General features: G+C 27.3%; 2 protein-coding genes across 2 annotated transcripts; one reads left to right on the top strand and one right to left on the bottom strand.

The window, feature by feature from the left end:
• Nucleotides 1-1,721: 1,721 nt before the first annotated feature.
• On the top strand, nt 1,722-6,948 carry CCp2 (LCCL domain-containing protein, putative; the record flags this gene model as incomplete). The annotated part of the gene is made up of 2 exons (XM_029006842.1): nt 1,722-2,118; nt 2,573-6,948. The coding sequence occupies 2 exons, from the start codon at nt 1,722-1,724 to the stop codon at nt 6,946-6,948; spliced, it is 4,773 nt and encodes a 1,590-aa protein (XP_028863291.1).
• Nucleotides 6,949-8,002: 1,054 nt separating this feature from the next.
• Nucleotides 8,003-10,268, bottom strand: PmUG01_12061000 (polyprenol reductase, putative; the record flags this gene model as incomplete). Its single annotated transcript, XM_029006841.1, has 9 exons — nt 8,003-8,036; nt 8,177-8,228; nt 8,385-8,428; nt 8,577-8,706; nt 8,787-8,826; nt 9,076-9,181; nt 9,332-9,464; nt 9,839-9,872; nt 9,966-10,268. 9 exons carry the CDS (start codon nt 10,266-10,268, stop codon nt 8,003-8,005), a joined length of 876 nt encoding a protein of 291 aa, XP_028863290.1.
• Between the last annotated feature and the right edge of the window lie 1,435 nt (nt 10,269-11,703).

The raw sequence follows: 11,703 nt of genomic DNA, 5'->3' as shown, positions 1-11,703 counted from the left end.
TTCCTAATTATATCAATGTTATTAAGGACATTTTTACTGAAATACGTTTAGTCCTACCATGTTTCCTGTATTTTTGAAAAAAACTAGGATTAAAAGAAAAGGTGTTAGTTAACTTACTTCCAGATGCACAGTTATGAATAAGTTTTTTCCATTCTTTTTCTTTCCTTTTATTTTGTTTCTTTTCGGCTTATTTCCTTTCTTTTCCATTCATTTCCTTATATTTTATTTCCTCATTTTTATAATAATTAAAAAAAGAAATATATATTTAATAAAAGAATGACTTACATAGAAAAAGAAATTGTCAAAATAATTTTTTTTAATATCTAATTAATCAGGTAACGCATACTCAGTCTTGTGTGACATTTTGTACGAAATTTTTGGGACCATATGAACAATTATTTTCATACATGACATTATATTTAATTTTATTACTTCATAAATATAACAATAATTTTTTCTGCGACTACTATTTAAGTTGTAAAATATTTTATTGCCTATTAAAAAGGGTTATACAAAAGAGATATGTATATATATTTATGCGTATTACTATTTCTGATACATTATGGGATCTTAAAGCCAAACGCTAACAAAATATAAACGAATTTGTAATATTCGAATAAGATTAAATAAAAACAAAAAAAAAAGAAAGTAGACGCTAAAAGTGTCTTTTATTTTCTTTGAAAGAAATGTGTAAAACGTTTAACTAATATAAGAGATGGTAATAAAGCCTGCATTTTTCTTCTACTTTTTTTCTGTTCTATATTGTTCATATATTCATTTTTGAGGGTATTGTTAACATAAAAGGAGCATTTCTTCTTTTTTAAGTTGTAAGAATTGCATATTATGTAGACCAAGCATACAAATGCAAATTCATACAGGTATATATATATATATATATATGTAGGTATACACACACATTTCAGCATATGAATACATATACATTTATGTGTATATATACTTCTTTTTTTTTTTCGTGTGTGTCCAAAAAAAAAAAATTAATTAAGATCAAAATGTTTTTTTCTACGCTTAAGATGTGCATATAAATAAAAAAACGCGCAGCGCAAGAAGAATTTAAAACTGTGCAAATGCGAATTTAAACAAAGAGTAAATATATAAAAGTTTAAAGAAAAAGAAAAAGAAAAAAATGTAATATGCTTACATAGGTAAACACAAGTAGACGAATAAAATAATATGTAGCAATGAATTATACGCATGTGTAATATATGTATATATACACGTACATGTATACAGAAATATGTACATACGTAAATACAAACAAATAAAAATTTTTTTTTTTTTTTTTTATGCTGTATGATTTGTTATGGAATTCCCATTCTACTGTGCACACTTTTTTTTTTTATTTTTACTTTTTTCTTCTTGTAATTACGCTTGATGTTTTAAGCCTCTACAACGTTAGTTGTTTCGTACTATGCACACATTTATAAGCATGCATACACATATATATCTATATCTATATCTATATATATATATATATATATATTTTTTTTTTTTTTTTTATTATCTTAAAAGAGGTACACCGCTAAGATTTAAATTTTAATTTTCTCTGGTTGTTATTTTTATATGTATAAAAATATTTTATTTTCCTATTAAATACATACATACTAATTTTTTTCTTTGTACATGTGTGGACGCGTGTATGTGTAGACTTTTTTTTTTTTTTTTTTTCCTATTTTAATTGCGTAAAAATAATATAAATAATAATGAAAAGAATGGCAAAGTTGTTTTGTAATTATGCATTCGTATTATTTTTGTTCCATGTTTTTTTTGTGAATAGTGAAGATGAGATAAATAATACTTTTTTTAAATTTGATAATTGTGAGGCTACTTCTACATTTCCAAGTGTCGGAGAAAATGGATTACCTCAGTATGCCGCAGATAATGCCCTAACAAGAGGATCAGGTTATTGGTGTTCGGAGGGAAAACATAATGCTAATGATATTATTTCGTGGACAGGACACTTAAAAAATGTTAGATCACTAAATGGACTTACAATTCATTGGGCTTATTCCCCTGGGGAAGTTTCTGTTTTAGCTAGCTACGATGGAAATGAGCCATACGAAGAGGTGGTGCCATACCAAGTTATTGAATCTCGAGCTGGTAAGCAAAACAGTGCAGGGAAACAGAAATAAATGCAATGAGCTGAAAAGGACAAAAAAAAAAAGGAAAAAAAAATAGAAAAGTAAAAATATTAGTAAGTAATGAGCTGAAAAGAAAAATAAAATAATGATAATATAAACTTTAACAAGTTTTAGCAAAAAAGTAAAATTTTAATGAGTGTTAGATAAAAAAGAAAAATATTAATGAGTATTAGATAAAAAAGAAAATTTTCAATGAGAGTTAAATAAAAAAGAAATATTTCAATGAGAGTTAGCTAAAAAAGAAAAATTTTAATGAGGGCTGGAAAAAAGCAAAAAAATAATTAAAAGACAGAAATAAAGTACAAAAATACAGAAATGTAGAAATATAGAAACACGTAATGCACAGCTACTTTCACAAAAATGGCGCTCTCTACTGCTATATCACCAGTAACACACTTTTTAACCATCTTCAGGGAACGTCGTCCAAAATATTATATTCAACCACATAATTAGGGCGAAATCAATTAGGCTACTCATGAGACATGCCATACATGAATATTTTGGTATTAACTTTGTGAATGCACTGGGTTCAGGGGATTCAACGCTAAGAATACAAAGTGGAATGACTAGCCTTACTCAAGATTTATGTTTGCAGATAGATGAAACAAATGAAGTAGTTTTAGATGGATGTATTACTTCTATGTCTTATTTAGATGGTAGAGACTTATGGAAATTGAATGCGAATAATCAAATATATAATCCAATAAATAATTTATGTATAACTTTAAAAGATAACATGATAGCTAATGGAGGTAAACTCATAATGGAAGATTGTAATTCTAGTTTAGAACATAATGATGGTCGTAGTTCATGGAAATTATTACCAAACAATCAATTAAAAATGTTAAGAGATGGAAACTTTTGCCTGTCTCAAGATGGATCTAAATCAGGTAGTGTAGATGTTTCCTTACATAAACAAGCTACATCTACATTATCAAGAGATGGTAAAAACTTTTCTACAGATAAAGCTGTTGACGGGAACCTAGATACATTTTGGGCTTCTCAACCATTTACCATAGACACCGCTCCTGATTCTGTTTATTTTGATATTAATCTAGGAAGTAAATATAAATTACAAAAATGTATAATTGATTGGAAATATCCAGCTACTAAATATTCTATAATGTTAAGTAAGGATGGAGAAAACTACAAAGAAGTTAGTAGTAATTTAGCAAACTTTTTAAGAAGTACTATTAATAATCTACATAATGAAGAAGCTCAATTCATTAAATTAAAACTTATGTCTCCTAATCCTGAATTTGCTGAAGAAGATAATTTATATTATGGGATAAAAAAATTTTCTGTCTATGCTAATAGAATTAAATCCATTGTTGATGACTGTGAAAAAATAAAAGATTCAGATGATGCTAGAGATAAATATTTCTTCGAATTTGTATCCGAAATTAATATGCAAGAAGGTAAAGAATTAAAACGATTAGATTATGAACTACAACAATATGCTGAAAAAATACAAAACGAAGCTTTGAAAATTCAAAAATTGAACCCAAAAATGAAAAAATGTAAAGTAGAAAAAGAGAAACGACATAGCGATATACTTAATATAAAAAATGTTATTCTTAAAAATATTTATGATGTGATTAGTCAGACACAAAATATAATTAAAATAAATTCTTTAAGTTCTTACTATTCAACTTCTACAAAAGAATTAGGACAAACACCAGAAAACCCAGCTGATAACTGTTTTCATTTAAAAATGACATTACCTAGTTCACCCTCTGGTTTTTATTATGTATTACCATCATGTTCTCAGGATGTGTTAAGAGTATTTTGTGATATGAAAATTGGAGGTACATATTATATTCCTTCAGTAGATACTAGCCTAATTAACAAAATAAAGGATGTAGAAAATGTATGTGCCACTTATGGATTGGATCCCATTCATTTACATCATGAAAATCAAGTACATGTATTGAAACACTTGTTTTATATCATGGATATAAACATAACCAATCCAGTTCCTTTAGCTATTAGACGTGAAACAGAAGCATTTTTTTCGTTAGATTTTCAAGAAAATGTTCATACTGTTGTAACAAAATTTGGAACTCCTGTAGGGAATACATTTGGAGTAAATAATGAAGGGGTTCTTTTTTTTGATTCTTCTAATTCTGAAATGTCAGCTTTTGTTTGTTCAGACAATATAAATTCAATTAATCTGCCTGAACCGTTTGTAAATTTAAGTTGTGAAACGACACTAAAACAAGCTAACGAAATAGATAAAGTGGTTGGAAGTGAGTATCTAATTAAATGCCCTCATGATTGTTTAGAACGAGAAACAGAAGAAAGTATCATAGGAGGGGAAGCAAACGTATATTCCGAAGATAGTTCTATATGCTTGTCAGCTATCCATTCAGGTGTTTATGATAAACATTATTTAATACATCTAAGAGTTGTAAATGGACTTGGTGAATATGAAGGTACATTTCAAAATGGAATTATTTCAGAAAATTACATAAATGATAACCAAGAGTTTGCTTTTAAACTCTTTAATGTTCCTCCAAAATGTCCTGGTAAAAATACACAGATGTCCAATTTTTTTTTTTTTGAACTTGATACTAGTAGAAGTGGAATAGATGAGAAGGAAAATATATACGTAGACTCATCAACAGCTGATGCAATAAATGATTTAGTTATGATAGTTAACAAACAAGTCGGAAGTACTGATCCAACATTTTTAGCATTAATTAATAAGCAGTCAATGAAAATAGTTTCTAATGCTAGGAGGTATTTAAAACCAACAGAGAATTTTGAAAAAAATATAGAATTATTATCTAATGAAACCTTAAAAGATGTACAAAAGGTATCTCATATGATAAAATTGTTATCCTCAAAAATTACTTCAGAATTGGAAAAGAGAAAATATAAATTAGAAATATTAATAGATGAAAGACTACGACAGAAAGCATTTGAATCGTGGAAATTAGACATCAGTACAGAAAATGATATATATGATACATTCGAAATAGTAAATTCAGTACAACTACAACAAGGAGGAAAGTGGAAAATACTTGATAATCCAGTAAACGAAGGAATGGTTGGATATACCTTGACACAAAATGTACGCGTTTTAAATTCTCCTCAGATGAATAATTTATTTACCGGTACATATGCTTTTTTAAGGTATAAATCTTTTTTCGATTTTGTGTTTTCAACTTACATATATGTGAAGGGAACAGGATCCGTTGGATTAATTTTCAGAGCATATGATAAATATAATTATTATATGTTAGAATTAAATAATGGTCAAAATGGATTTAAGAGATTAATAAAATTTCAAAATAATGAACCCACAGAATTAGCTATAATAAAAGATCCTGGATTTGAAGAAGCTAATTGGTGTGCAGTAAGAATAGAATGTATTGGTTCTAAAATAAACATAAGTGTTATTAAAACGGTTAAGCCTTTATACGAATCTCCCATTCCTGATATTATAGTGAATGATGATTATAACACTGCTGGTACTATAGGTTTTTATACATACGGAATTGATTCAGTTGAATTTACAAAGCCAGTTGTTGAGTCTGTTGAATGCCTAACAAAAGAAAGGACATATAAAAATATTTCTCCCTTAAGTTGCAATATATATGAAGAATTTTTCGTTGGAAAGTTCAATAAGTCGTATATCATATATGATCCTGAAAACGGAACTGGTGGACCATCTGATTGGTCTTATGATAATAATATAGGGAAAGAAAAACATGTAATTTTACAAAAATCTAATATTAAAGGGGATGAAAATAAGGAAGTTCCTTCTTTTATTATTTTACAAAATAAAACTTGTCAAGTTGGTGTAATAAATTTTTCCTTATACCCTCAGTGTAGTAATAATGGTATAGTAGGTGCAATTTTTAAATTTCATGATTCTAATAATTATACGATATTAGAAATAGGTTCTAACTTTACTCGTTTAAGACAAAATATAAATGGAAACTATCAGTTACTAGCCAAATCCATTATTTCTGGGTATAAAGAAAATATATGGAACCGTGTAACCATATCGTTCAGTTCTACCAATATTAATGTTAATATGGGAAGTGGCTTGATGACCTACCCGATATTTAGTTTAATAGGATTAGATTTACAAGATGGACAACAAATTGGTTTCACTTCTTACGGATGTAATAATATTGCTTTCAGTAATATTTTCCTACACCCTTTTGATTATAAACCTTATAGTCCTACACCTGCATCTATTGGTACTGAAAACATTATGCCTATATTTTCTAAAATAAAAGAAGATACAATACAGAAAGACACTGAACAGGATGATAATTATATTTCCTCTGAACGAACAGATGAACAAGTTAAACAAGCCCAAATAGATAAACATGCATTTGAAGAAGAACCAAGTGATCAAGTTAAAAAAGATATATACTATTGTGCAACTCACAAAGATATTATAGATAGATTAACGTATTGTAGTAAATATGATAAGGAAAATCCTAATTGTCCAAATGAATTCTGCAAACTCTGCTGTGATAATATTGGTTCATTAAATGAAGAAGATACTAAATCGTGCATAGAATTATGTGAAAAATTAGATGATAAAGTTGTGCATACATCTGAAATTTTGGATTTTCTTAAAAAATCATGTATTAAATCCCCTAATGAAGAATTAAAACAGTCATGTGAAAATGATACAAATAAAGAGGAGTGCTTAACCGACATGTGTCAAATGTGCTGTCAATCCGTTACTATACCGGAAAATCTAATTACTAACGACGTTAATATTAGTTCTCTAGTTAACCAGTGCATATCCTTATGCGATTAGATCGATTTGGATTGAGCGTAAATTTACCTGCCTCATGCGTTTCTACTACTCATCCAATAAGTATACGCACATACATGCGTTTAGCACATATATAACTATTCGTTTATTCAAATATGATGGAGAACTTTACATTTACACTTAAATACCTGCGTTCTATATTATTTGCTGTTTCACATAAAAAAGGTATTAATGAAAATACCCTAGCTCAACTGTGCACTGAAAGAACAACAAAGGCAAAGTTTTACATTTGGATGTCCGAATGTTTGGCCTTCCCCCTTGAACATATCATCACATAGCTGTGTTTATGCTTTACGTACATATGTGCATATATACGTAAATGCAATAAATAAGTAAATACATACATGCATACATACATATATACTTCAATACACCTGCTTATTCGTATGTACGCGTATTTTATTTTTCCGCTATATCAGTTATTTAAATCGTTACTTACACATTTATGATAACATACATATTTTAAAAAAAGGAAAAACTAGATGCACAAAATTTTTTATACATGCAGTTAACTATTTTCGTTATATTAACAAAACAAAACAGTACAATTTAGACATATTATGCTGCTCATTATGCGTAAAAATTTGAAGTTTAAAAAATTTAATAAAATATTTTGAAGTAACAAAATTAACGAAAAGCTCTTATACCAGGAACACGTGTAAATATGCACATACATACATATATATGTATATATATATGAACGCACGCATTAATGCATAAACTTCTAAACCCGTTGCATATATATACACCTTTTTTCATATAAGTACATATTATTATATAACATATATGGAATAATCATACTCAATACATGTATTTTTTTTATTTTAATTAAAGCCGTTTTAGTATAAAAAAAGTATATGTATATAAGCTTCAGCCATTTTTACTAAAATAACGGAGGAAACAAATTAGAGGTACAGTAGGCAGTAACAATGCTTGCAGAAATATTCTGTTGAAACTGAATTATACATATATATAGATATGTATACATATATATAGATATATATACATATATATAGATATATATACATATAATTATCTATATATATTTTACTTTTAGATATATGTTCTTACTAAAATATGTTACAGTTCGTAGTATATTAAAAAATAAATGGAAATATTATCTTCCTTTTTCTGCAAAAAAGTAAAAAGGTGAATATATGTATTTTGACAATTATGAAAATTTACTTTATGTGTATTTGTTTAATCGTACTTGGGATATGCACTGGGTAACGTTTTAAGATACCATTTGTGTGTTTGTATACCTAAAAAGGGATAAGAGGGCGTACATATGTTGTATACGTACGTTTGCACACGTACGATGTGCATGTATATATATCTAAGGTTATACACATTCGTGCAGGTGTTGTTTTGGCATAATCGACACCTAATTTTGAGGATGAATTAAAAATATAATTTACCATTTTTAATTAAAATTAAAAAAACCATGGTAAAATTAAGAGAGCTGGTATAATAGATAAAAAATATATATATACATATATATATGTATATATAACAAAACGAACAAAACAAAAAAAAAAAAAAAATTATATATTTATTGTTGTTTTTAAGCGTTATTTCTATTTTCCTTATATGCCGCGTAATATGGGGACCTCATAAAATTCAGGTTTAATGTCAAAAATGAAAAATAGATTAAAATTTCAGAAAAATAATGAGGGCAACTAATAAAATAAAATAATCCTCCATAAGGGATTTTATACAGAATATCACTTTTTTTTCCTCCTAAAATTATAAAATAAATAGGGTTTAAATGAGTGAAGTCTTTTCATAATTTGATGTTTTCTCTTTATTATTGTAATCACCTTGGGGTCGAAGTCTAGCCAAACGAACATGCGAATCACACTGAAATGTGCAAAAAAAAAAAAAAAAAAAAAAAAAATGATAAAATGATAACATGAAAAATTGGTAAAATGATAAGATGATAAAATGGTGAAATGGTAAAATGATAAGATGATAAAATGGTGAAATGGTAAAATGATAAGATGATAAAATGGTGAAATGGTAAAATGATAATATAATAAAACGATAAAATGAAAAACTAAATATATTCACATACACCTATAGAAAAAAAAAACGTTCTTAAAATGATACCTGCATCAAATTTCCACACACAAAAAGAGTAAGAGAAAATAAAGTTAATAAGGAATATTTTATTCTGTCATTATGGCGCAAGGAAAAAGGAGTTACTACGTAGAAACTGAAATGTTGTGAAGCACACATTTATTTAAATGTGTATTTAACGCTAAAATAAACATCATATATGGGTATATACATATATATATGTATGCGTGTCCAATACACCACAGCATATATATTTTTTTTCTGCATATCTCTCGCCTCTCATTACCTTATTCCTAAGAAATATGATATTATGTGCATGAAAGACTTTGATGTCGTCCTTACCACAAATAATTGTTCTAACAGTCTTCTTATCAAATGAATTTGAAGTGTAACATTCGTCAAAGAAATGTAGTAGAAACCTAAACAAAATGGGAAAAAACGTTTAAACAGTAATTATATATACACACATAAACGAATTTATGAATTCATATGTACTTCTATATATGCCTAATTTTACTTCATGAACACACTCCTGAGGGTGTTTTTGCAAAAATTCAAATATACATTTACACCAAAATGAAATATATACTCATAAAAAATTAGGTATCATATATATTAAAAATGTGTAATCATATCATTTTGCATTCAACGAAAATGCGAACGTTCTTCTGTTGGCATTTTCCTTTCTGTTTTCATCTCATAACTAAAATGTACATAAGTGGTATACTCAGTTTTCCTAATTTTATCAAAAAAGAAAAAAAAAAAAAAAAAAAGAGCTAATACATCATGTTACCATTTCGTTCATTCTTCGAATATTCAATGAAATCCTAAGAAAAAAAAAAATTATTATTAAATAAAAAGTAACACCAAAAATACTGCAAGAAATATAATTAGAGGGGAATAAAAATATTATGATTTACTTGGAATAATAAAAACGAGTTAACTATCAAACCAACGATATAAAAATGGGAAAAATACGCTTTCGAAATAATTATATCGTCTATCTTTTTTTTTAATGTGTAAAACTTATATGTATGTCCTCTTTCATCTTCTTCAATTGTTATGAACAAGTTCTTTCCATGCAAGGACCATTTGTTTATTGTTTTAAAATAAAAAGATATAAGCAAAAAAAAAATTCCTGAAATATGATATAATAAGCAAATATTCTCAAATAGGCTTGCACTTGAGTACATGTGAGTTAATGAGGAGAATCTATATATCATCTTTTCTTCTTCTTTTTTTTTTTTTTTCTTTCTTAACAATGAATTCAACAGAACAGTAAGTATTTCATTATAAATATTTAAATATAATACTTTTTTTTTCTTTTCTAGTCAACGATATTTAGCACGCCAAAATTTTTCATCAGAATTTAGGAGTGCATATTTCGCACCAAATATTTAATATCATGTTACATATATACAAGCTTGCAAATGTACATATATATATGGAAAGGGTGATACACATACATTACACGAGATAAACACATATGGGAATCTTCTGCAGAGGTATTTTTTAACCTTTAGATGATAGTCCACGTACGACAATTTTTTTTTTTTTTTTCTTTAGTGTGTACTTGTTACTGCACATTTGTCATTTTGATTCCTTTATATATACATTTATAGGTATATATAGATTTATATATGTGCCTACTTACATCAGCATAAGCTTTATCATATTTTTAAAATTTAATCTTCATGAAAAATATTAAGTAGGCACCGCAAGCCAACTACAATTAGCATTGTGCGAAAAGAATGAATTCAAATTAAATCTTCTTTTAATTTATACCATTTTTTATGAAAACCAAAAGTGCGCCCTTTTATATTTTTTCGAATAAGTAAAAAAAAAATTTTTTATTGCCATTTATTCCCTTTTGTATGCAATTATGTAGGTGTACACCATATGCAGTATATACAGAATATGCAATATACCCAGTGTACACAATGGAGTGTATGTTCTCCAGAAATATTCCCTTTTAGCAATTTCGAATGAACATTTCAATTTACACAATATTACGTTCATAAAATTTAATAATATCAAATATACATATATATATTTGTGTGTGTGTGTGTGTGTTATATGGCCAAGCAACGTTATACGGTGCTACATATATATATAACCCTGAATCATATTTTTTAATAAAAATAAGGAAATTAACGTATAAATTAGCCTTTTTTTTCTCTAATTGGATGGGTAGTTTATAATTTATATACCCCTATATGAGAGAGAGAAAAGAACAAAAACCATGACTTTAAAAAATGTACACCTCAAGCATTGTTCAAACAAATATGTGACATTGTTCTTGCCTTAGCATATTTTCAGGAAAATGTGTGTATATATGTATATAAACTGATATTAGCGTACCTACTTGTGTACGCATGGGTATATAAACCCTAAGAGTAAAATTGCACTTTTCGAGAACTCTTAAAAAAAAACGCTACCCAGTATTTACCTTTTTATCGAGTGCTTAATTTAATTATATGGAATTTAACAAAGGGGCCATGCAAAATATAAAATGAATTAAAAAGTTTATTACACCTATGTTTACATATATGTATGTTCATGAGCACATATATTATAATTATGAAGAAATGTTGTTTTTATTAGCTCACTTGGGAAACGTGTGAATAATAATATATCGCTCTTATATTCAGCACTTTA

The sequence above is a fragment of the Plasmodium malariae genome (assembly GCF_900090045.1).
Source record: "Plasmodium malariae genome assembly, chromosome: 12".
NCBI lineage: Eukaryota > Apicomplexa > Aconoidasida > Haemosporida > Plasmodiidae > Plasmodium > Plasmodium malariae.
Note: the sequence above shows the minus strand (reverse complement) of the source record. Positions and strands in the feature narration are given on the sequence as shown.